The sequence below is a fragment of the Crocodylus porosus genome, unplaced genomic scaffold (genome assembly GCF_001723895.1).
Source record: "Crocodylus porosus isolate Cpor-Errol unplaced genomic scaffold, CroPor_comp1, whole genome shotgun sequence".
Taxonomy (NCBI): domain Eukaryota; kingdom Metazoa; phylum Chordata; order Crocodylia; family Crocodylidae; genus Crocodylus; species Crocodylus porosus.
The window spans coordinates 139,815,976-139,842,708 of NW_017728931.1; the positions used below are offsets into that span (position 1 = coordinate 139,815,976).

General features: G+C 52.2%; 1 protein-coding gene across 1 annotated transcript in view; it reads right to left on the reverse strand.

The window, feature by feature from the left end:
• The window catches only part of PLXNA4 (plexin A4), a 506,929-nt gene that overhangs the window by 11,067 nt on the left and 469,129 nt on the right, over positions 1 to 26,733 (reverse strand). Inside the window, exons 26-29 of the mRNA XM_019543765.1 lie at positions 22,462 to 22,561; positions 20,632 to 20,822; positions 15,731 to 15,900; positions 13,553 to 13,765 (exon numbers count right to left, since the gene is read on the reverse strand). Of these exons, the coding sequence (XP_019399310.1) occupies positions 13,553 to 13,765; positions 15,731 to 15,900; positions 20,632 to 20,822; positions 22,462 to 22,561 (674 nt within the window). The remainder of the gene's footprint in view (positions 1 to 13,552; positions 13,766 to 15,730; positions 15,901 to 20,631; positions 20,823 to 22,461; positions 22,562 to 26,733) is intronic.

Below are 26,733 nucleotides of genomic sequence, written 5' to 3' on the forward strand. Positions count from 1 at the left end.
GGTGCTCTAAGTTAGCCTTTCACTGCTTGCCCAAGAAGATAGGCCACCCCCTAGCTCCCCAAAATGCTGGGTGTCACGGGCAGATCCTCCAGAGCTTTCACAGTCACCTACACGCTCCCCAGTGAAGCCCAACAGAGCACCAAAGGCGGCCCTGGCATGGCTGGATAAGCACACGCTAGCCAGCCAAGCAGAGGTTGCCAGCCACAACCTAGTGGTATCTCCCTTGCACCTTTCCCTGCCCAAGGATGACCGTGCCCTGCCCCTCACTTCAGTGTGCTCCCTGCTGCCAGGTCTGCAAGAGCTGCCTCGCACTAGCTAGACCTTCCTCATGCCTTGCGCTGGGCAAATGAGAGCTGCCAAGCCAAAAGCAAAAGCTTCTGGAGTCAAATGGTCCCTCAACACGAGCCTGGAGCAGGGCTGTGTTTTCTGTAAGGTGCCCCATCTGCTCTGCCCCCTCAACCTGTGCAAAGCAGGCATCAGAGAAAGGCTCAAGCTCTCACCAAGCCCAAGCAGCCCCCTGCTGCAGACATACCAGCTCTAGCGACCGAACCACGTTCATAGGACATTTGCACTTGGGGCACTGGTGTGAGGATGGTGGGGCCCAGGGCCCCGCTGAGGAAGGGGCTGGGTCTTCTCATCATGGCCACGCCGCCCATTCGCCCAGGTAGCTGCCAATGCAACATGCAACTCCTCATGCCAGTGCCACGTCCACTTCACCCACCGCGGGGATGCCTGCCGCCTGCCCCCACACAGATGGCTCACACCCGCACCCTCGCACAATCCCCAGTGTGCCGCTTCCATTAGCATGCCCGTGAACACAATCACCCTGACAGGCACACTCACAACCCGCAGCACGCCCGTGTCGCCATTCGCAGACTCCCACCCTCTCATCCTCCCCCCGCGGACACGCACTCGAAGCCCCGGCAGCCCTCCCACCTCAACCACCTCTCTGCCCCAGGTCCCCTATCACTACTCGCCCACCCCATCCTCCCCACATCTCCCCCAGGTGCCAGACCGGCCCGGGGCACACACAGCAGCCCAAGGCTGCTCCAGTGCTTCAGTGCACGCAGCCTAGGCACGGTGAGGAAAGCCTGCTTGCATCCCTCCGGGGTCCACGACTGGACCGGGGAGTCCCGGGGTGGTTACCACTGCACAGGGCTTTGCCTGCCAACCTGTGTTTCTTTAAGGAAGTTGCTTTCTTTCCCCATGTCCTTCCTCCCCCCGGGCACGGCAGGTCTTGGAGGACAAGGTTTGCAGAAGGTAATCAGTCACTGTCACTTGCAGCTGTGCTCCACTGTCAACTGGTTAATTAGACACCATCATTTACATTTTTAATTTCTGCAATTTGACATTTTGTGTACAAAAAAAAAAAAGGGCAAAAAAAAAAAAAAAAGGCCCTAGTGCCGGCACGCGCCACAATTTTATAATTAGGAGGCAGAAAGGACGAGGAGCCAAAATAGCTGACAGGTGTCCTGTAAACAGCACCAAGCCACCTGCAGAGCCAGGGGCTGCTTCCATGGCACCGAACTCGGATGCCGAAGTACAGTATAATGAGCATCCTTCGACCAGGAAGCCAGGAAGCACTCGCTGTGACAGGGGAGGGGAAGGCCCCAAAACCAGGCCCTGCCATTTGAGGACGAGGTGCGGGGAAGTGGCCACCAGCTATAGAAGAAGCTCGGGCATTGCCTGCCTGCTCCAGGTGACTCCTGCTTGTCTACCCATATCTGCTCTGCAGCGGTGGACGGGCCAAAGCTACTTCCCCCGTCGTGCAGACAACCAGCAAAGTCCAGTGCATCGCTTACAACATCCCCTGCCTTTTAGCTCCACCTAGAGCAGGGCAACCAGCTTGAGACCGCTGGGGACTGGGACAACAATAATGTTGGTGGGCCTGCCTAAGAGGGCACCCAATTGATGCCAGTGCTGGCTGGTGCTCCCTGGCAAAAGCTAGTGTGGACAACTCAAGCCTCTGGACTCAGGCTCATGCCCTACCTGTTGCTGCTTAAGAAGAAAGTGGTCTCGGCTTGGTGTTTGCAACCTGCCTGGCTCCAGAGTTGGAGATCACCGAGGCCCATTGAAGGGAGGGAGTTGTCTGGGGTTAAACATCCTGTAACCTCACCAGGAACTGGTGCTGCAAGATCAGCCTCGGGATCAAAACCCCTGCTCCCCATCACGTCTGCTCACACTCTACGAAGTCCTCATAGCCAAGAGGGCTCAGCTGAATGTGGTGGGGCCTCTGCTACTTCTGCAGGGTTGCTTGTGTATCACTTACAGCAAAAAACTGGAGGGGGACACAGCAGCATTACTAATGGCTCTACTGGAGCATCACTCCATGCTCCTCTGAGCTCAGGGTTACAGCCCAAGTGCTCGGCTGGCTAATAAATGAATGAGGAACTTGGCAGACGGAGGGAACCACGTCTGAGCCCAATGGTAAGAGATGGGGGGGTGGGCATTGGACCCTGCGCTGTGATGAAAAATCATTGATTTACGGGACTAACGAGGAGGTTGCAGGGAAGAGCTCTGCTCTGCCTACATATCCCATAGGCACCCTCCTGCCAACAGGTGGGAGAGAGCAAAGGACAGCATCACCTGAACGACAGGGAAAGCCTGGCATTGCAGACCAGCCTGAATCTCCTCCCATCAGCCATGGGGTCAGGAAGAGCAGCTGGTGACCTGCATGCAGCCCCAGGCCCCTTGCCCCTCACCCACCAGCGAGAGGTGGTGCATGAGAAATATAGGTCATGCACACATGCCGGCCTCTCCTCCTCGCACCCGTGGACCACGGCTCTCATGGTGGTTTGGGTCCCTAACTCGTGACAGCCGGGAGCTCCACACAGGCCAGGGGCTGCTTTCCTGGGGATGGGTGGACTTGAAGATAAAGAGAGCCCTGGCACTGCTTATGTCAGGCGGTGGAGCTCAGCTGCCAGCGTGGGGCCACAACCCCTGCAGGGGTGAGGTGTGCTTCGCCACCCACCCGAACGGGCAGGAGCCCTGCATAGGCTGTGGCATGGGCAGCCTGCTCCACGGGTCGGGGATGGAGAGAGAAGAGAGAGATGGGGACTGTGGCCATACTGGGACGCACCAGAGCCGCGGTTTCTGCCTGCCCATGAGACTGCAGCTGGGTCACCCAGGACTCTGACTCTTACCCTGACCCGTCTGTGCACCGCAAACCCAGGGGCCATGCCTGCGGGGAGGCAGCTTATGCTCATAGGCCCGTGTCCTGGCTCTGCTGCCGACAGCGGCAAAGAGGGGGACAGTTTCTTGACTTGGTGGTGGTGGATTTTGAGAACTGGGACCTGGACCCATTCTGAACTGGGACGGGGCCTCACCCTGAGAAGCGGGCATGGTATTGGCATGAGCATGGGATGGCATCACCGCTCCTGGCAGGAGGGTGCCTGTGGGATATGTAGGCAGAGCAGGGCTCCTCCCTGCAGCCTCCTCATTAGTCCCATATAAATCAATGCTTTTTCATCGCACTGCAGGCTCCCAGTCCAGAACGGAAGAGCCAGCAGCTGGGAGCTGAACCCCGCCTGGCCTCAGCAACCTCTGTGCCCTGTTTCCCCAGACTGGGGGGTACCTAGCAAAGCAGGACACGTGCCAGGCCTCCCCGTGGCGCCAGTGAACGGGGGCTCAGGGGGATGCTGCGAGCTCCAGCCTGTTGCGTGTCACGTCCTTGCCCATGCTGCCGCCTCCCGCTGCATCCGCTCTGCTCTGCATTGGCGCCGAGGTGCTCTGCAGAGCTGGGTGACAGCCCAACAGCGGTGGCACTTGTGTGGCACTCCAGATAGGACCTCAAGTGCCTGGGATGCCTTGACAGTTCAATTTGCAGCGAGCCGGCTCCCAGAGCCTGCCAGGAGTGTGAGGCTCTCAGTCTGAGCATCCTCTGCTGTTGTAGACCCGTCACCGCTGCGGGAAGGTGGGGACGCCAGCGATAGCTGGCAGGGGAGGAGGAAGAGAGGACTTCTCTGAGCTCTCTGGCTCTTCCCACCTGACTGATTTGCCTTCCTCTCTCATCAGTGACCACAGCGGTGGTGTGCAACGGCTAGCTCGGTCCTCCAGTGTATGCCTGGACACTTCCCCAGCCCTCTACTCCTGCCTGTCACTCTCTGGGTTATTCCCCCTTTACAAACCTCCTCCTCCTGCCTGCCAGCACCTTGCCCATAAGTGGAAATGGCCCCTTGAGGGCTTCGCAGCTCACATTCTCAGGCTAATATTTCACTGGATTTCGGCTTGGTTTTAGCTTATTCTGCTAATTCGGTGCTCTGCCCCCACACACGCCAGTGGCCAGTACCGTCCACTTCAGTGGACAACGGAGGAGCCTGGAGGTCTTCCTGCTCTTTGTTCAGTGATGATGGGGGCAAGGGAGGAGACTCGGGACGTCTCCCCCGGACCACTCTCTCCTGGTCCTGGTCAAAGCAGACTGTGTTGTGGAAATGGCTATGTCCTCAAGAGGGACGGCCTGAGTCTGCTGGGCTGATACTTGTGACCCCTTATCAGGCTGTGTGCAGGAAGGCCCTCGCCTCACAGCTTTCAGTGGCATGGGGCATGGGCAGGCAGAGACTTGAAGCTCCCCCCGTAGTCAAACCACAGCTGGAGATGCTCCTGTGCATGGCTTTCAGCCTCAGCATTTTGGTGCGGTGCCGTGACCTGGTGTCTCCACGTGTCAGCATGAAGCGCCCGAATCTGCAGGGAGGCCCGGACTTTATCACATCCAAAATGTGGCTCTTCTGTTGGCCTGCAGACCCACGAACAGCCTGTGCCAGGGGTCCCAGGGTGGGTGGCCACACGGCTGTCTTGGAAGCACTGCCCATGAAACATCTGTCCCTTCGGCTCCCTTAGGCCTGGAGACAGCCTGGGCCGTGGCCAGCACGTGCGCCCTGGGGTAATACACTGTAGCTGGGGGAGTGGATCCACTATCCTTGAGAAAACCTTTGAAAAGAATTATTAAGGATCACATTTGTGGGAGTTAGTAGGAAAAGTAACCAGCACGGCTTCATAGCAGGTAGATCCCGCCTGACTAACCTTGTTTCTTTTTACAGCCAGGTCACAAAAATGCTTAGATGCAGGAGCTGAGCTAGATGCCATCTACTTGGATTTTAAAAAGGCCTTTGATACAGTGTCACATCCCATTCTTACAAATAAATTCAGCGGTTGTGACGTAGACGCTTACACGCTCAGGTGGGGTTGCACCCAGAGGGTGGTGGCGGATGGGTTGTTTTTGACCTGGACAAGTGTGGGCGGTGGAGTCCCCCAAGGTTTGGTCCTTGGACCAGTGCTGTTCAGTATCTCCATCAGTGACTTGGATGAGGGCGTGGAAAGCGCTCTGTCCAAATTCGCAGGTGATACCAAATTAAGGGGAGAAGTAAACACGCTGGAGGGCAGGGAGCCGATTCAGGCGGATTTGGACAGGTTGGGAATGTGGGCTGAACAGAATGGGATGCAGGTTAACGAAGATAAGTGCAAAGCGCTGCATCCCGGGAGAAGGAATCGCCAACACACCTACAGACTGGGAGGTGACTTTCTCAGCAGCACAGCAGCGGAAAGAGATCTCGGAGTCATAGTCGAATCCAAAACAAAATCTATTTTAACAAAGTGCCTTCAATGTACCAAGCACTGAGGATTTTCCACACTGCTTGGTCTGCCAGCGTCCCACCTCCCAATATCGCCTCCAGAGCACCCCAGCCGTGACTTTCACCCTTTGTGGGTCCCTCCTTAGCCCACCCCAGTTTAAAGACATCCGAGCAGTGAGCTCGTAACAGGACTCTGACCGGAGAAACCACAGGCAGGCATGGCCTGGCAAACCACAACCTTTCACACCCTCTGACTTGGCAGCTGCCTCAGTTTCCACTGCTCAGCCATGCAAAGCCGCCTCTGTGCCTTTCCACAGCTAATGGGCTGCTTGGAGGCCTCGTCTAGGTCCTGAAGCAGGATCGTTCACGCTAGGCAGGGCCGTACCCATCTCACCCATTGAGCTGGATGCAGTGGGCAAGCTCAGGCTCACACAAAAGGATGCCATGGGGGTGCCCCAGATCACCTTCTCACCTCCTGGGCAAGCGTCCTACCCTCCGGCCTGTTGGGGATGCGTTTTTCATGGCATGCCCAGAGGGGCTGCAGATTGCAACCAGAGATGTCCAGAGAGTCCAAATTCTGCCTCTCTCCCCTGTCCCGTTACCCAGGATCCCTCTGCTTGGGTACCCCGTGCACTGAGAAGGCATAAGTGGCTCAGCTTGGGGTGCTGGTCATTGCAGAGCTCACATCCCCTAAGGATCTGAGAAGAACCAGAGGAAATGTTGGTATCGCGATATGGCCCCAAACACCTCCCTATCACCTCAGCAAGGCTTCAGTGGAAGAAGGGGTGGCTGCCCACAGCTGCCCCCTCACCAGCAGAGTACTTTAGCCAAGCTTGAACACCCCTCAGCTCTCTCTCCCATCCAAAGAGCAGTTTATGTTTGTGTTAGGAGATGACAGCGAGGAGAAATCCCATCTCTTTGCTCTCGCCAGGGGCAGGGGAGATGCATGGTGCATCGGGCACCAAGAAGAGGCATTGCCTGCAGAAGGGGAGCCGTCCCGTGAGGCTGAGGAGTTATGGCAGGGCCTGAACCCGGGCACTCATTAACTCATCAAAGGAGACAAGCACAGCCCAGCTGCCAACGCCTCCTCCGTGGCCCCACGATCTTCCCAAGCAGCCTGGGCTTGCTCCGTCATGGAGCTAATTACCGCGCAAAGGCTTTTTTCCCCGTTGTTGTTGTTGCCGCCGCTGGTTGGGGACTGCGCTCATTAATAATCAGCTTAGCATATGAAAAGCTTGTAACGAATCCATGTGCTGCAGACGGCCGCTGCAATTACAGAAATGACATAATTAGGGTTATGCAACAGCAGGCGGCGCTTGGCCCGCTGGAGAAGGGAGAGGCAGGCCAAAGGGATTTGGCCTCTCAGAGGCTGGCATGCCCGGGGGCAGCTGGGCAAGAACCTGGCAGCAGATACCGTGGAGGTCTAGGGACATGGTGCTGGTTCACCTGTTGAATCCCAGGGGTCATTTTACTTTCCTTGTGGGCGGCAAAGCTGGTTGAGGGTGCAGACAAATGAACCACTTATCACTTGTGGGAAGGGAGCAGGACGTTACTGCAAAGCAGCTGCTCTGTCACTATTTCCCCACATGCATCCTCTCGCCCTGCTGTAGATGAAGGCTACCCTGCACCAGCTCCCTGTCTTTGACTTGCTTAGTGGAGGCTCTTTGCCACTTAATGGGTTTGATGACTGAGAGAGCTCAGGTTCAAGCCCAAATACCGGCTTTTAACTGGTGCGTAAAGTATTAGACCCGACTGTCTATAAGCCAAGTCAACAGCCTGACTCTGATGTCGAGCAAGTCCCTACACATCACGCAGAGAAGTGATAATCGAGGTGTGAAATGCCAGCCTCTTGGCCTTGATTTTTTTAGCGCCGTTCCCTGCTTCTTACCGTCTCAGGAGGAATGATGGGGAAGAGGCAGGGAGCCTCTTCATCCAGTGCTGGTGCCAAGGGCAGAAGCAAGGAAGGAGCATGAAGTTACCCATATACTGCAGGCCGTGTATGGTACCTGCAGCAACAGGCAAATGCCCCCACTTCAGGGCCCTCTTGCACTCCCCCTCTTCACTGGGCTGCCTACCATGCTTCCCTTCTCCGTCCCCTCCCACCTCCACATCCCTCTTCCACCACCCCTCTATCAGCCCCATGCTCGGTGAGCCTGGGTTTCCCATCCTACCTGAGGGCCGGAGGAAGTGAGCATCTACACAGGGGAAGCCCTGGGGCCAATGAGGGATCTGGCCCAGTCAACAGCCCAGGGACCTTGCACCCTCCACCACCACCCACCGAACTGATTCATCCAGGAGATTCATTTTAAGCATCTCCGGCTCTTTGTGCCTCAGCTACACCTGGGGCGAGAGCATGAATGCATCCCGGTGGGCTACCGGCTGTAATAGGCAGGCCCTGTTTTACTAACACAGCTCTCAGCTAACGAACACGTCACCTGAATTACACGAGGTTCAGCTGCAGGCAACATAGTGACGTGGGGCCGCGCCGTAGGCTAGGACTCAGGTGATGTAGGTGCCCTTCCCAGCCCTGGCTGCCCAATTGCTTGACCTTAGTCAAGTGCATCCTCCTAGTGGGCTTCTGCTTCCCCATCTGTGCCAATGGAGATGACATCCTGATCTCCTTTATTTGCCGCTCCAAGAGCTACCAATGAACAGCCCTCAAGAAGAACAGATCGTGCTGAGCATCTCTTTTGCCAAGCCCCCCTAGCCCCTACCAAGCTGTGACACTTTGAGCCCTCTCTCTGCCAGGAAAAGGGTTAGGGACTCAACTTTGTTTCAAGTAGAAGTGTTTGAAGGGCAAGCTGAAGCCTCCCACAGGCATTTAACGCTCTCCTTTACGCTCCTCGGAGCTGCCATGCAACCCTGACGTTACCATTTAAAATCTCAGTGGTTCATAAAACTTTTGTCTCTGCAATGAGTTATCTTTGCTGTGCTTGGTCAAAGGACCCTCCAAGCCTAGATGGCCCATCAGGTGCTTGTGAAGGGTTTTCCAGTGTCTGTAGCCAACAGCACACAAAGGAGCAACACACTTAGCAGCACATCCAGCCAGGTTGGCGTCTCATGCTGAATTGACCAAGGACACATTTACAGTTGGGATGACTGGGGACAACCTTGGCTACGTGCCTGGAGGAAGTCTCCAACTCACTCACCTAGATTTGTAGTGAGAGACTCTGCCATTTGGTGCCATTGAACCAGCCCAGTTCCTCTCTGCTTTTTCCTTTCTCTCTAATTCGGTTACAAAGCAGCCAGGAAACATTAGCAAGCTCAACAATCGAGTGTTATCACTTCACCGAGTGTGTCTTTTCCAGTGCTTAATCAACCTTGTGGTTAAAAAGTTCTTCCTAATATCCAACCTAAACTTTCCCTAGTTGCAGTTTAAGCCCATTACTTTATGCTCTAGCCCCTGTGGACTGAAAGAACAGCCTCTATAACAAAGCCTTCACATATTATCTGAAGACTGTTATCAGATCAGCCCCCCTGGACTTTCTTTTCCAGGCTATATAATCCTTGTTCCAAGTCATGTTTCCTAGCCCTCCTTTGTGTTGTTCTCCACTGCTCTCTTTCCAATTTCTCCATGGTTTTTTTTGAAGTGCAGTGTCCAAAACTGGACATAGCACTCCAGACGAGACCTCACCAGCGCTGACCACAGTAGAAGAATCACTTCTATTGACTTACATGCAATACTCCTGTTAATGCATCCCTATTGGCTTTTTTTTTTTGCAACAAAAGCATACTGCTGACTCAGAAAAACATAAGAAATGCCAAAATGGGACAGATCACAACTTCACCTAGCCTAGTATCCTGTACCTCTCACTGGCAGATTGCCGTGCCAAGAGAAAGAGTATTTAAGTAGGAACTAGCCAGACAGATCTGTCTCCTGCCCCTCTCCCTCACACAGACCCAGCATTCAGAGACTCATAGAAGCATTTTTCCCAGACCCTCACAGATTTTGACACACCTATTCCCAACTAGGACAGTTCGACAGGGGAAGTGGGTTTCCAACACATACGCCCAGTTCCGGTTTTTGCTCCATGCTGGCTACTACACAACAGCTGGAGGCCCTCAAGTCCAAGTGCCCACCTCTGCACTCCCAAGTGCCCATCTCTGCACCCCCCAGTATCTTAAATGCTAGTGCAATAGGGAAACAAACACCGCCTTTTGCTCTTTGATGACACTGCCCCTTCCAGCACCTTGTCTTCTGGTCTTCGTGCCAGGTTTTCTGCAAGGAAACCACTTATTGATTGCGCAGAATGCAATTAAACTGTGTTAATGAAGTTCAAACAAATGTGATCATACATTTGGCAGCATGGAGGGAAATGAAAGGTCAGCCGTGGCCCTTTGTCATGTTTCCACAGTGCTAGCGAATGCTAACAAGCTGGTCCCAATTAAAACAAGCTCCACTTAGTGCTCAGGGGTTTCGTCGAGTGCTCCTGAATCCCCAGCCTTTCCAGAGAAGAAATGATCCTGATCTCAGCTACACCTGTGTAAATACAGGGACATCCCAGGAAAGCCAGCGGAATTGAACCCATGAAGGCCATGAAAAATGGGTGCTGAGCCTGTTAGTCTAGCAAGGCAGTTTGATGCAAATGGAAACAGACATCACGTTCCCTGGCTCCTTCTCCTATCCTGGCTTTATTTTCTGAATAGGAGATGTCCAATCAAGCTTTGGTTGGTTCTAGCTCCTTTTCCCCCCTCTGTATACACACAGAGGTGGAGCAAAATCTGAATCCAGAGCTCAAGTTGGTTGAGTTTCAGGACCCTGCTTTCTTCTCTCAGTCCTGAAGTACCACAGACAGTTTAAACCAAGCTACCCATGGACTTGAACAATGAAGTGGTCCCATGGCCAATCTAAATCTGCTTTTATTCCTTCCCCTCCTGGGTGCCCAGTGCCAAACTCTTCTAGAAAGCAGTGTCTTTGGATGCTCTTACATGCCAGACACCTGCTTTCACCCATTGCCAGCTGCTCTGTATCTGACCTTGCTTTGAGGTCTTGGAGCAGTGGTCCATAGCCCACCAGAGAAGCCAGTCGCTGCAAGCGGGTGGCTGGGAGTACTGGTGTTTTCTGAATGGTCTAACCACGTTAGCATGCACATAGACTCACATTAAGACAGGCACTTTGCTTTTCTCCAGGGTGTCACCCAGCAGTAGCACTCCCTTCCCCACAGCCCGACTGCTCTTATGCAGGACACTTCATCTAGTTTGAGGTACCATCTGACTGATGTCTTGAAAAATGCAGCAACTCCCTGGCTGTCACTTGTCTAATCCTGGCTCCTGCTTAGTCTCTAAAAAACAAACTGTCTTGACCGTTTCTCCCTCTGGCTGATACTGTCCTTTGTCAACTGGAATAGCTCCTAGTCCTCCTGGATGTCAAAGATTAGCACAGAGTTCATTAGGAACTGGGTCCAACCCAGCCTGTCTCCTGTTCACCCTTAATGCACCATTATCCTTGCAGCCTGCCACGTCCTCAAAGGCCGATGCAACAACCTCCTTCAGTTCAGGTGCACGGTGCCGCTCGCTTACAGTGCCAAACCAAGAAGGCAATCTCCTTGCGTGTTCACAAAACCTGCAAGCTACCTAGGGCTTCAACCACTGCAGCAGCAAAAAACCATTCGAAGTTCTGAGATAGCATTAAAAAATAAATACATTTCAGGATCTCCCTGGCCTGGCTGAGATAAAAGCCATTGATGTTCACAAGCAGTGGGAGGCTTCATGCATCTGATTTATGAAAGCAAAACCATCCAGTTGTTCTGGGAAGGTTTCCAAGAAATAGTGGCACTTATTGCTAAGGATCATCTTTCTGTACAAGTCAGCCTCCCATGGTATGAAAGTGATAGCAATGCTGGTTAAAGCTTGGGGGAATGAAGCCTTCTGTTTCCAAGGGAAGAGGTACAGCACTGGAGCAGGCTACTCTATCACCCTAAGGGACATCCTCCGAGGCTGACTGGGAGTTTGGTCATCATGGCTGTGTCCCAACCTTGCTGATTGCTAAAAAGCCTGGCAATGAGAACCAATTTTGGGGATGGTATGTGCGCTAGATACCGATCCACTGAAACCAGCCTCTCGCTACACCCAGGCCACTAAAGAGAAAACACACCATCTCTGAGTCACTAATGATGTGCACCTATTATTGTGAAGTTTCTCTGCATCTCACACCCAGAGCTCAGACCTGCCCAGTGCCCACACTCCAAACATATAAAGAAATGCTGGACCAGTGCAAAAAGTAGGTCATAATTATGCAAGGTAGATCCTAAGAGCCTAATTGGTTGCTAAGAAACTACATTTGCAAAAATGCAAGTGTCTAACCATGACTAACAATAATTGCCTGGACAAATCAGTGGCTGATAGCAGCAGCACTATAAAGGATTTCACCTAATGCTGCCTACATGGAAACCTTTCATCAGTTATGGCCTCCTATCACAGAACGACTGACAGATTCCACTGCAGGAAATATACCCACTTAAACTGTTTTGTATCTCCAGTATCAGAGATTTCATATAGCCTGGAGAGAGTGTGATTAATTTTAGGCAATATCTAACCATCCATCCATCCATCCACCCATCCAGATGAATAATTGTTTAAAAGTGTCTGGATATCCATGAACGAGCTGCATGTTAACCCACTATTCATAGTTACAGCACTGCAGCTATTTTCCATCTGCATCATTCCACAATCTGTCATGAGTGCCAGGCAGACATGGCATGTTGGGAAACACACAATACAGATCATACTCTGCCAGTCTTGTTCACGCAAACTCCCGCTAAAGTCAATGGGAGAGCTGCCAGAGTGAGTTTTGAAGGAGAGGCATCGGATAGCAACCGAGCGACTTCTGTCCTGCAGGGTCACAAAGCACTCATTGCACTGTGAGCACTGGGATTACTTTCTCCACTGCTCATATGGAGCTGCCCCTTGGCTGGCCAGAAGCAGAGCAGGGACCACCAGGCAGGGGAGGTTTTTGTTAGTGTGCTTGGGCACACCCCTGCTCTTTGATCCCAACAGGATGAGTGAGAACAATTGTCATCCAAGGGACTCAACAGGTAGCAGAGAAATGGAGATACCTCAGAAGGGAAAAAAGAGCAGGCCTGCTGGGATTTGAGTCCCAAGGCCAGATTTTAGTCCACCAAACTATGCGATGGGTAAATGGACTTGAGTATCTAAGTGCAAATTTATTCCACTCTGTTAATGCATCTATTGTTGTAACACATAGTCCTCAGAAATGAGGCGCAAAAAAGCAATGAGCAGTTAAAGGGGTTCTGCATCAACCGTGTTTCAAACCCAGATCAACCCCCACGCAGACAATGGTGGTTTACATTTCAAAGGGTAGAAGCGCTGGCTGAAAAGAAGTGTAATCAAAGACTTACTGAAGACAAGAAGTGAGGAACTACATCTCAGTGGGATAACCGATAGCTAAGGATCTCAGATGAGATCTCTCCCTCTCTCTTTCTCTCTCTCTCTCTCCATATATATAGCATCTAATGAAATAAGCTGCTGCTTACAAAAGCGTATGCATCTCTGATTTGGTCAGTCTATAAGGTGCAAATTGGACCTGCCTTCTGCCTTAGGTTGATATGTTTGAAAGGATGCAAATATTTCCTAGATCGAACTGGATCAGGAATGTTACCGACCTCTCAAACTGAATTGCACTTAGGCACCTAAGTCCACTGTTGCATATAACAGATCGTCTGGCCCCTTTGCTTATAATGCCGAGTGAGCGCTCTCAGTCTGAATGGAATAGTTCAAAACCCCTGGCAATGATTCATCAAGCACAGTTAGCCACACTTCCTCCATCCCCACATACCCATTACCCCTCAAGAGAACAACCTCAGGGCTTTCCTTCCCCTCTTCACTGTGGTGCCAGTGGAGATAAAATGCCCAGGGTGACTATTCCCACTCTGGCTTAGAGCAAAGAAAAATCCCAGTGACACAACTAGGGTACCAGGGCACGCCAGCCTTGACTTGAGCCATCCCCACCTTGGTTGAGCACTCACCTTTCCACCCAGTTCTTGTAGCTGGGGATGTCCTTGGCATAGAGGAGCTTGTTGGAGGGTGAGTCCTTGCCCAGCCGGTGCTCGGAGGTTGAACAGGAGTCCATGAAGGTCTGAGCCACCACGGAGAGGCAGGCGTCCGTGATGCTGTTCTTGTGGATGTCGAAGACAAACTGCGGGTTCTTGATCATGTTAACCCAGAACCTCAATGGCAAGCTGCGGGGAGCACAGGAGAGGTGATCAAGGTGGATCAGAGTCGGTGTCGTTTGCGGTGTGCCATGTTGATAACAGGCAGGGAGTTGTGTCATGCTTTATCAAGCCTCATTTCAAATGTCTCCAGGGATAAGGCCTCTACCCTTTCCAATGGGGGAATCACTCCACAGCCTAACAGAACTGCAAAGCTGGGGAGCTGCGGTCTACCCGCATCTCTGCTACTGATATACACCTGATGGGATTATACTGCAGTCAATGGAGTGATATCAGGGGATGACTTTTGTCTAGCGAGTCCTAGGACAAGACCGTCACCCTTACTCGTCCTCAGTGGCATCCAATTTTGAAGAAGCCCCACTGAAATCACCAGATGGGGGAGCAGAATTGACCCGTCGCCTTATAAGACTTCCATAAAGTGGGGAAGAGTTTGGGGCAGAGTTACGAAGTACGTTGGGAGGAGACATGAATCCCTGCTTGTTACAGGCTGCACCAGATGGGGACAGCGCCAGGGCAGCTATTCATTTGTACCCAGTTGCCCCAAAGCAAGTCGACGCTTCTGCCTTGAGGTTCCTTTGGGGCAACTCGGTTCATGGAGCCATGTCCAAAGAGCTAAGATAAACCTCCTGTATTGGAGTCCTCTTGCTGGGTCTCCATCGCCCTGTCTCCGGGGTTTTATAATGTCTTGTTTCAAATGTCTCCAGAGCTGGGGCTTCTACACTTTCCAAAGGGCGCTCATTTCAGCATCTAAATGAACTGCACAATAACAGGACACTCCTACAAACTAACCAGTTTTCCTTTCTTTATATTCATCCCGTTGTTTCCAGTCATCCTCTTCCTGAAACACCTGAAACAATTCATCTCTCTCCTAGGTGACTATCCCTTCACATACCAGCAGACAGCATGTCCCAATTGACTGTGCCAGGATCTCTCCTTCCCCATATGCTCTTGGGCCAAATAGGGACTGCAGTAGGACAGGGGAGAAAAAGTTGGCCATAAACTCTTTAGATGCTAAACTCCAGCCACAACCGGGGAGAGGGGTAGGAGGCTGCTGACTGGGAATGCTGAGGCCTGTGAAGTGACTTGGAGTTAATTCAATCTGATTGAGAAGGGATCATTTCTTCATACCGCCACCCCCATGCAATCCCCCCCCTGCAATAAACCTCCTGCTCATTTAGTCTGAGTGGCTGCAATCAGCCTTAGATTAGTGCCGCAGATAATGTTAATAATATGCTAATGTTTCATTAGTTGAAAGCCTCTTTGGTGCATGGGGTTTCTGCTTTTATTGCGCCGCCTGTGACGACCTGCCATCAGCACGGCTGGTAAAAGGAGCAAATACATCAGCCAGGAGCCCTGCCGTTTTCCTTAGCTGCTCCTTTTATAAGCCCTGTATTTGCACAGGCGAGAGGGAAGGAGTGACTCCCCAGGGAACTCTTTCCAGCAGGGAGATTCAGAGGATAAAAACAACAAGGATCCTTCTCCCCAGTGATTGCAGCTTCCGGTCTCGGGCCCATTACACCCAGCGAGAGCAGTGGGGCCGTGAGGAAGATTTGGGGGTAGCGGCTATGGTATCTTGAACAGTCAGGCTGTCACGACTGTATGATGGGTTCTGCGTCTGGTCCTGACTACTTTAGCATTTGAACTGCAAATATCTCTCTCTCCCCCTGGGGACTCCTATTAGCCCCATTTTATACAGAGAGACCCTATAGCCCACAGAGGTGATGTCCCAGGGCCTGAGAGGCATTTAGGCACCTACACCTGTGGATTTCAAGGGCACGGAGGTGCCTAACCACTTTCGGAAAACCTAAGTGCCTGCACCAAGGTGTCACAGGAAGCCCATGGCAGAGCTGGGGAAGGAACCCAAGTGTCCTGAGTTGCAGACCGGTGCTGTAATCACAATCCCATTCTTCCCTGGCTGCATTTCCCCTCCATCTGGCACACGGGGTAGGGCTGTCCAGGGGGCCTCCCACTCACCAGTTGCTCTTCCAGGTATGCCGCACGTGAGGGTCGTGGATGTTGTGCTTGTCGGCCTGTTCATCCAGGAAATCAAACATGTACTTGATGGCCAGGGGCAGGGCGCTGCCACGGTGCGCTGTGCTGAAAATGGTCTCAAAGAGGTCATCGACAAACTTCTGCAACGTGCCCTGTTGAGGGGATGGGGGAGAAGGAAGAACAGCATGAGACACCAGTGTAGAGGCTTGATGCTGTCCAAGAAGACACTGTTGAGCCCTAGAGCACTCCCAGAAGATGGGAGGTGGGGTATCATGACGGCTTAGGGGGGCAATGCAGGGGCATGGGTTCAACCAATGGAAGTAATGACTGGAAAGATGGTGCCGTGCAATGGCTTTCTTGCGTGAGATATTATAAACCAATGGTCCTTAGGCCAAACACTCGTCAGGCTCAGAAGCAGTTAAGAGTCTAAGTGGACTGAATGGGAAGGTGTCTACCACCTTGTTGCACACAAGCCAGGAGGGCTAAGGAACAGCAGTCAGGAACATCACCAGGCTTTGCTGATACAGAGACGGAGAGGACTTTAATCTCCACTGAGCCCCTCTCACAAGCGCTGAGCTCACATAATGTGGACCGACTTTGTGAGCAAAATCAGGGGATTGCCAGGCCACAAAAGCCATCAATGAAGTGTCAGCGAAGTCGTCGGAGCTGGGTGTGGGGCAGGGGATGTGACGGGTGACCGGTCTGCATCTGTGCACAGGGCAGCAAGGGGCAGGGTGCTGCTCCCAATGGGAACAAGATCAGGCCCTAAAACAGCTCTAGTGACTTTGGTGTGTGCTTGCATAGAGTTCGGTGAGGCTTCTTCAGTTTCTGTAGATCAGAGGTGTCAAATTCATCTGGTCCCAGGGGTCAGAGGAGTGGTGCAGGATTGGGCCATGAGATCAACCAATGGTGCAGGGCTGGCCTGTGGGCCAAAGTGGGCCCATGGACTCCACCCCACACCTCGTGTGCCAGATCCAGCACCTGCTCTGGCTAGTCTGGGACATGAGATGCACTTGGCTCCTGCTTCAGCAGGTCTAGGGCAGGCACCGTGTGCAGCATCGGTCCCTGACAGGCTGAAGCAGATGCCCCGAGTACTGGACCCGGCACGTGGCAGGGGTCCCAGGCTGGCCCTGCACACGTGTCCTGGGCCCTGCGTTTGGGGCCAGTCTGGCACACACCAATTGCAGCACGTGGGTCAATTCAAGACCCAGGGCCAGCATCAGATGTGTCCTTCTGGGCTGTATGTGGCCTGTGGGCCATATCTTTACTGTAGACCATCATGCCTGGAAAGATCTTAAAAGGGGGCTATTGCTTTGCAAGACAAGCAGGTGAGCACATAACACAGGGACTGAAACGGGAGAGGTATGAAGGGGATGGGGCTCAGCGTGCTCACTGCAGAGGCCACCTGCCATTACCCAGGCTCCTTGTCCTGATAGTACACAGGGCAGCCCCACTGCTGGGCCTGGAGATGAAGGGCAATCCCTGCCAAGGATCAGAGAGCACAGAGCAATGGAGGGGTGCAAGCAGGCTTGGGATGCAGTTGCAGTGGAGGCATGCTGACAGGCAGCGTTTGAGAGGCGATTGCAGGGGCGTGCTCAGGCCTGGGGTATGCAGTGACTACCCTGGAGTCAGGCAGTGGGACTCAGAGGGTACAGTAGCTCAGCCTGAGGAGCAGTGACAAGGCTGTGTGCACCCCAGCAGGGAAAAGGGATGAACAGAGGCTGGTGCATGTCAGGAACTAGGTGCAGTCAAAGCCTGGGACAGCGGCAGCGAGGGGAAGACCAGGACATAACCGCATCTCCTGCCAGTGGCTTGCCCGTCCCCGAAAAGATAGCTAATACTCGTCGGTGTGAGCATCCCTCCCCTTCCATCCCAGCTAACTCCACATCAGAGACCATAGTTGTAACAGCTTGGCAGATCCCGCTTCCCAAATGGAAATTTCCCTGGAGAGCAAAACTCCCCCTTCTCTACAGACCCTGGGAAGGGCTTCTCTGGCTGAAAGCCGAGCGCCAGGCTCCGCCGGGGCGGGTACAGTTTACATAGCACTAACAAATGCTTAATTAACAGGCTGGTATCTCTTGCTGATTCCCCATTTGATTTATTCTTTGAGAAACAAACACAGATACCGTTTGCTCGCGTGAGCTCCTGAGAGGTGAAAACCCCCCCTGGAGTGTGTGGCTGGGCTCGGAGAGGAGCCCCGAGGGGAAATCGTGGTGGTCTGACAAGCAGAGCTGCCTGCCAGCTCTGTTTCTGAGGGAATGCATGCTCAATGCACTCACCCAGCCAGGCACAAAGAAACCCTCCAAAGCTTTTAGGCTAAAGACACCGGGTCTCAGAGGTCAGGCCCAGATCAGGGTAAACATCGTTCCCCAAGATTGTGTTACCAGCAACTGCAGCCTTCCCCTCCTGTCTCAAAAGGGGAAGCATGCTTGGGAAGAAATTTCTTTCCCAAGTCCCAGAGGAACAACCAGCCTCTTCCAGCTTAATTTGCTGCAGTGTCAGATGCTCAGTTGCTTCCCTGCCGGGCTCGCAAAGGAGCGAAGCCGGGATGGGCAGAGCCTGGAGTCCAGTTCATGGTCCACCGCTATGAGAACTGGCCACAGAAAGTATCCAGAGGACCCCAGTTCCCCAAGGTGCTCCAATGAATACGTATTGACATCCACTGGAGACCTGGCCCCCTGAGAGTGTCTGCCACGGGTTAGGGGAGGTCAGACACCACCCAAGTGTGGCTGTGCCATCGCTGCAATGCTGGAAGCTAGAGCACAGCAAAGGCTCAGGCTGTTTTATGCCCGTCCTTGGATGCTGCTGCTCAGGACACTGTTAGTAGATACGCAAGTCCTGCTTGTACTGGTCCACCACTACTACCAAGGATGGGGCTGTGCACGGGAAGGACGTGCTGGAGTGACCCTTGCCGGCAGCCCGTGACCATGGCTGTCTCTGTGCGTCTGTTCTGCACTTGCCTCTGCCCGTGTCTTAGTCCCAGGCTGGTTTCCAGGCTCAAGGGGGTGGAGAAGAGCTGGTATCTTCATTAATCAGGTGCCTGAATATCAGGTAGCTGTAATGCCCGTTACGTGTGAACTTCACCCACAGGGGTGCACTCCATCCTTGGCCTCCTTCTGCCAACAAGGGACTGGAGACTACACACAAACGCTGCCAGCTTCTTTCTCCCAGGCTCAGGACAGCCACCAGATGTTGCCACCTTTGGCTACAGCTGACCAGGCCAGATTTCTAATAATTTGGGATGTGCAAGATGCCAGTGCCCATTGCCAAATCTGTTACCCAGCCTGCCCCTCACTTATTCTCTTCTTCCCTGTTCTAGTCCATACGGGCTCCCAGGCCACCTTCTTCGCCTTCCAGTAGCGCACAACAGGACATGCGAGTGCTTGCTCTCTCATTCTCTCCTCCAGCCAGGTGGAGAGTTTTGTTTGGGTGGTTTTTATTTTTAAACACACCTGTTATTGTGTCTTTATTTTAGGGAATGCAAGGTTAAAGAAATGTGCCGTGTTCTTGGAGAGGAGGGAGAGGAGGGGAGGGGGGGGAAAGGGGTCTTTATTTCTTGAGGGAGTTCCTTCCATGGGTTGGGATGGTGTCCTGAGAGGGGTCTCCCTGGTGTCAAGGAGCTCTATATGGTAGGAGGGGGCATCTCCACTGTGGCTGATGGGAAGTCATGTCTCCATCCCACCCCTTGGGCAATCTGCATTATCTGGGCCCACCCAGTGGAGCACTTTCATGTTGAGGGCCCAGGAGTTGAACTTGATACCTAGTGTCTCAGTAAAGTAGTGTGTGTTCCTCTCCATCTACTGGTCTCCTGGGAGTAGGTGGGGACAAGGAAAAGGAGTACCATTTCCCCCCAGTTCAGGGCATGACTCACTGAACCAGACCAGCATGGCCTTGTTGGCTACCCTGCACCCCTGGACTCACACCAAGACAGGGTATGTCACCAAAGCAAGCAGCTCCCGCCCCTACAGCTCTGTGTACGCAGCCATCCCTCCACGGAAAGCTGCTCCTGAGAATGCCACCAGCCATTCTTGCAGCCTCCCTGCCTACCCTCTGTCTTGCCATGCCCAAATCGCTCTGTGGTTCCTACTTCCTTACTATCACCAGAGCCTCCTTTCTTCACTGGCATTGTCCATTCCTTGGTTGGATCCTGACTACTCCAACATGCATCTCCGTGACCCGCCCTTTCTCCTCTCTCCCTAAATCCAGCCTACCAGCACATTCCCCTCCATGTGGAAGTCTACCCCGTCACTCTGACCATGCCATTTCCAATCTCCTGGAATCCTTTCACTGGCCCTGTGCTAAATGCAAGCTCTAGACCTTCACCTTTGCAGCCCTGGAGGATGTAGTTTTCCTCCATTTTCATTCCCTCTTCCTCCAGTTCTGTTTTCCTCCTGCTCCTCTCTCTGTACTCATTCCTGTCCCACTTCTTCCCACTGTTCCTCTTGCACTTGGAGCAGATACCACACCACATCCTCTGAGTTGTCCCAAGGATGGCCACACAGATGTATCCTACATCCTCTGGGAACCACAAAGACCCCCTGCAAGGGAGGCCAGACAGGCCAACTGCACTTCCACTGGAAGATTAAGAAGAGTCCTCCAGCTCCCCCGGGGAACATAGAGACTCCCGAAGGGAGTCCAGAAAGCTCCACTGCACACTCCTCCAGAGTCACAATGTTGCCCCCCAGCCACAGCCCCCCTCACCCTAATACCATAGAGACTATAAGAGGGCAGAGGGAACCCTAGATATTACTCCAGAGGGGGGACACACCTCTTCCCATGGTTCCTCTTGCACTCCTACCCACCAAGGGTCCCAACTCCTCTCAACCCCTTCAAATCCCTTTCCTTCCAAGTCTCCCTGCTCATGCTATCATCCAGCATCGTACCTTGGTGGCCAGCAGCCTTGTCAGGTAGATCTCAGACACCATCTTGCTGCCCCTGTCACCCTCTTTTTGGTCTCCATGCTCATGGTTCTTGACTAGGTGCCACATCTTGACTCCACTCTCGAGGTCCGGCGTGATCATGGGTGTGCGGGAGCGCAGGCTGTCTGGGCTGCCTGTGTAGCGGATCATGTTCTCTGCAGGGACAAAACCCCAGCTTGCTCAAGCATCTCTTGGTTAGACAAGGGGTCAGACCATGTACAGTGTGTTTCCTCAGCAGCCGCACTGCTTTAGAAAAGGCACATCCCTTGTTACCTTCCCATAATGGCTGCAAGGCTGGTGACTGCTTATAATCTCACAAGGAACTCACCAGACCCAGGGAGATTGTTCCCTACACAGAGGTCGGTTATGGTGTGAGCTTCTTTCATGAGACAGTCTGCGTCCCCCACCCCCTGGCAGAGTGAGGACCAGGCTGGACAAGATACTGGTGCATCTAAGAAGACCATGAGCCTGCTTCAGCAAGGAGATGAGCAGGTGACCAGATTGGCTTTTGCTGCCTCTAGTTTCATATTGTGCCTAACTGCATGTGATGTTTAGTGCATTTTGAGCCAGGCCCTTGGAGAAGCACTGGGCATTATCCAGGGACATGTGTTTGGTCAGTGCATACAATAGATCTTGATCAAACACAAAGCGATGGCCCCTCTTTTTCCCATTCCTGACTTAGCTATCCCTCTGTTTGTTACCTACTCCCTGCTCTTTCAATTCCTCTTCCAAGTCTTGCTTTCACTAAGCATTTTAAAAGCAATGGTCTGGATCCTCCAACTACCCACATGGAGGATCAGAACCTCCATCCAAGACCACCTCTATTCTCTACTGCACCAAATTCAATTTCTTGAGCCCCTTGCTGATGGCGCGGCCCAGGCCCCTGACCCACTGACAGTGCTACAAGTTGAGTGTATTTTAACTACAATTAACACACAGACATTGTGTTGTCCAGTAGCAGAGGCTGAATCCACCTCATTAATGCATTACCAGCCTCCATATATTAATTACCAGATGGAGTATCCTTGTTCTCTCTGGCTGCTGCTTCATTCTTTGCAATTAACAATCACTTCTGACCCGCCACAGCCTTTCCCATCCCTCCTTCTCCCTGCCTGAAAAATCTAGTAGCAAAGAATTCAAGAACTATAACAATAAATACCCCCCATCCAAAAGTCTTTTTTAAAAGGTCACTGTGCTTTCCTGTAATTGCAACAACACTGCAAAGAGAATGAATATTAATAAGGTTTTGTGGAGTGCTCATGTCCTTGGAGAAGGGGCAAGGAGGTTCCGCTGGACTGAGCAACGGCACTTTCCCTCAAGCTACAGAGGATGAGATAATATGGAGATGCTTTCGTATACTAAACAGAACTGAATGCTGGATCCAGGAGAATCGGTGGTCTGTACTGCTCTCCCGCTGCAGGTGAGAAACTCCCCTGCATTGCTGCATCCAGGGGTGCCTCACACCCATGTGAGCCCATGTGTGGGGCAGCTGTGCCCAGGGGGAGGGTGTGAGCTGGCAGGTGGGCAAGAGGAACCCCATGGGGTCACCTGGATAACACTATGGGCTCCCATGGACTACTACGGGCATGGACTTCAAAGGGGAGTTGGGCACCTAAGTGCTTGATGTTTCTGGTGGTTCCCATCTGCATGTCATTGGGCTGTCACTATCTAATTAGCACTAACTAGCTGTCAGTGCACTGTTCCCATTGTAAGTCTGATGACTCGTCACCTGCATTGTTCCCTTATCTTCCTTCTGCCACCTGTCTTGACATGCATCGGCCAACGGGTCCTTACCATACTTGCTAGCTGAGGTCCTGGAGACGGTGGCATTATTGACAGCATTGTAGGCAGTGACTTGTTTGGAGACTAATGCTACCACGGATCCATCCGGCACCTGTAGAGAAAAGAGAATTTATTGGTAAGTCTTCTAGAGTCAGCCGAAAGCGCGCATTGTACCAGAGGAAATCCAGGCAGCCAAACCTGAATGACAAATCAGCATTGCTACCCTGAAGATCTCATCATAGTTACTTCCAGTCCCAAAGGATGAGCTCCTCACATGAGAGTTTCCACTGATATCAATGGGACTTCAACTTGTTCCCACTTCCATTGATGCAAGTCCACGCCAGCTCTGCTCAAGTCAGTGGGCAAGTCTGTGGCCAGGCAGGACCAGACCCATGCAGATCCTACTCCAAAGCTGGATGAAGTCAGTGGAACAGGTTTTGGATCAAGACCCTATTTAGCCTAGCTGTATGAGCAATGGCTTGCAGATCTAAGGTGTGGGGTTTCACCCATGCCCCTATTTATCCACATTCACTTTATGCTGGATCCGAAACCGCAAGAAGCTGATTTTACAGAAGTCTTTGGTCTTCTTAATATCCAATAGTTAGTAAAGCAGGAGACTGACACTGAAAAGGTCCAGGAGACAAAATTTCACTACCACAGCTAGGTTGCAGAGTCTGCACTGGGTTCAGACAGGACTCTGGGTCAAATCAAGACATATCAGGCTGTGTGGTTCAGACCTCAGTGTCCCAAGATCTCAGAGGCTATTCTCCCAAGGTTTCAACCCCAAATGAAATGTCACAGAACCAGCTGCTTTTGCAAGCTCTCCACTATTTTGCTCTGAAAGGAGCCTCTGCCCACATCCCAGCCAAACAGGATAACAGCCTCCTTCATCTGCATCCTTGGATTCAAACCAGAACTGAAGGTGTGGGTTCAGATCTAGGAATTCAAATCCTTCTAGGAGTGCCAAGGGTCTGGACTTGAGGGTCGAGTCCAGGCCATCTCTATGAGAAAGGAAGGGGTTCAGCATTTCGAGGGAAGCAGATGTTAAGACTGAGTTCACATTATGGGAACAGCTGGAGCACAGTGCCTGAAAGTGGCCCTCATAGACACAGAAATGCCATGACACTTGCAGGGTCTCATCCTGTAAGGTGTCCGAGGACTTCTCTAGTAGAGCAGGCATGCAGAAACTCCTGCTTTATCACTGTGGTTTTCCATGCTCATTGTGCCCTCACTCCAAAGCACCAAAGGGGAAAATTAGTATTGCTCTGCTTCTACAGATGGTGTAGGTATGGCTATGGGTAGTAGGCACGAGGGCTTCAAAAAGAATAGGACCTCTTGCAATGAACCAGTCTTCCCATCCATTATCTAGGCATTTATATGTGGTCCCTGCTTCAAAAGCCAATAAAACAGCATACAATAATGAGGCTGTGGCTAAGCAAAGCTGTATCAGGACAAATCTTTGAAAAATACGAAGTTATAAAAAAGAGAAGTGGAAGGGGGAAGGAAACACTGTGAAGCGCTGCTAGCTCTCATCTCTGTAATAATAATAATTAGTACTTACACAGAGCTTTTCATCTTCAAAGCACTTTACAGACACCAATTAATCAGCTTCTCAGCACGCACCGAAGGTAATTATTGGAGCTCTGTGTTGTTATCCCTATGATGCAGATAGGGAAACTGAGGCACGGGAAGTGGTGGAAGGTGCCCAAGGAGTCAGTGCTGAGTTCAGACTCCACTGGAAACGTTGACTTGAAAATGCCAAAACGCACGTTTCTTGACATTTTGGAAATCCCTCTCCTCTCCGAGCGTCTTCAGCCCAATCTCCACTTTTCTTGGACTTGCCCTTGGCTGAACCATGGCCCAGATCTGCTCCTCGGGCATCAGTGTTGACATGCTCCACAAAGGAAGTCAGCACCATTTTCCATTCTTCTAGAGGCAGGGAGTCAGAGGCAGCGGTCCCAGGGAGCCTGACCCTGACCCAGCATCGCCTGGCTGCGTCCCCCCACATCCTAGACAGTTCTCAGTCCTTAACCTTCTTCTTCCAGACCTTAAGCCCCAAACTTTTTGCTCTGTCAACATCAAAGACCCGCAGAGCATGAGCAAAACTAGTTTAGCCTCTCCCATATTATCTCCTCTCTGTGCCCTATCCATTCCTGCCCTGTGCCCCCTCCTGTCTGCGGATGCCAGGGGCAGCCTGGTGTATCCATTTCTACTGCTGGTGGCATGGTGAGGGCTGCAGCTCAGCCTCTTGTTTAAGAGGGTGGTTGCCTACATCTCCCTCTAGTCCCACCCCAAATGATTTGCAGGACACTTTTATCTGGTATCTCTGGGCCAACGGGATGGTTGGGTTGACAGACTGACCAGTGCCAGCAACAGTGACTTGGGGAAGGCATACAAGCCCCTTCATGGTGAATAGCTGCCATGTGTTACCTGTAAAACAGCTCTTTGTCTCTCTTTCTGGTGCTGAACTACCCTCTTTCCACCCCATCTGATCACCCGGGAAGGACCTGTTATCAGGCCAGTCCTTGACATCATATCTGTTTTTCATTGTGTTATTTGACACCTTCTCTAGACACGTGGGCCAGGTCTTCATCTGGTCTACATCGGTGCAGTTGATAGACAGGACTAAACCGGCTTACATGAGCTGTGGATTGGACCCTGTGTGCATGACACAGACTCCTGGATCCATCTTGCAGGGCTCTGAAAGACCCCAAACATTTACTCACAGCCATCCCCATGTTCCCACCGATCAAGTGGGGATGGGGATACAGCTCCAAGCTTGGCAACTCCAATCCTGGCTCCGGTCCAGAGACCTCCACTTCCTTTCATTCTCATGCACTGGCATCTTTGCAGGACACATGGCATATCCTGCCATGCCATGCCTTGAGGGGACTGGGGCAAGCTCAGGTGCAGAGCTCAGGTGAAGGCAAGCACTGCAAGCAGGATAGACTCCAGGAGCTGCCCTTCTTTTGCCAAGCCTTCACCTTACATAAAACCATGGGAGACTGCTCAAATCTTAGCCCTGCATCCACCTCTGTGTGATGGGCACTGCAGCCACTCAGCACCTCTTAGGCTTTAGGCCACTGTATTTAAGACATTGTATTTAAGACATTGTATTAAGTCATTATAAACGGGCCAGCCCGGTGTTCCAAAAGATGGGAATACCAGGGAACAAAGATGGCAGCAGGATGTTGGCGTGACCAGGAGGATGCAGAAGGGGAAGCTGAAGAAGAGGCTATGAACACACAAGAGTGGGGCTGAGCTGGGCTATCTGATCAGAAGGGTCCTGGGGAATGGATCTGGAAGGACTCTTTCTCTTCCATGGGAGAGGAATAAAGGCCTTTTATCCATAAACAAGAGAAGGATGTTGGAGGATGGGCAATGCCGAGAGTCACTGCCTTGTATTGCTCTTCTGTTTGTTCCAGCACTGAGCTTCACGTGGGGCTGGGATGACGAATGGAGCCAAGACAGGGATAGAAAGAGGGGAAGTTGTGGGGCTTGTGTCAGACCAGCAGCAAGAGACTTGGATGGGAAGGTCACAGAGATGTTGCAGGAGGGCTGGAGGGCTCAGGGCAGAGAGAGGCGGGCACTGGCAGTATTGTTCCTGTGTCCCTGGCAGAGAGCTCTTGACTCCTTACCTGATAATGTGCCAGGGTGTTGAGCCTCTTCCAGTCATTCTCTATCTTGGTGGTAATGTCTTCATCTTGCAGGATCATTCTGGCCCCGCTTGCCTGCCGCCACTCTGTAGGGAGAAAGAGCACATGTCTTTCTGCTCTCCTGACCCATGGGGAGAAAGGGACCGCTTGGTGCACACACTCCACAGGGACCACTCATACCCCATGCACACCACACACACGTACACTCATGGGCTTTGCCAAATTGCACAGATCAGTAGCAAATAGACCTTTGGGCATGACCCCAAACACCAGACAACTACACAAAGATACGTGTGCTGTGTACTCAGGCACACGACACATGCAGCTGCACTGAAACCACACAAGCTACCTTCATGCACACAACATATCTATACACACAAGCCCAATTCAAGGAAGGGATTCATAGACATATCTCAAATCATGCTCCATGTCTGGAGAAACTGCACCAAAGTATGGTTAAATCAACTGTATCTGAACCAGAAACCATCAGAAACATGTAGCTTCATCACTGGTAACCAAGACTCAACCACAACCAGGCACAGCTTAGCCAAGATCTGCTCATAAATTACATCCGTTTGTTCGAGTTAATTAAAACAAACTCCTGAATATGGAGATATCACCTGCCGAC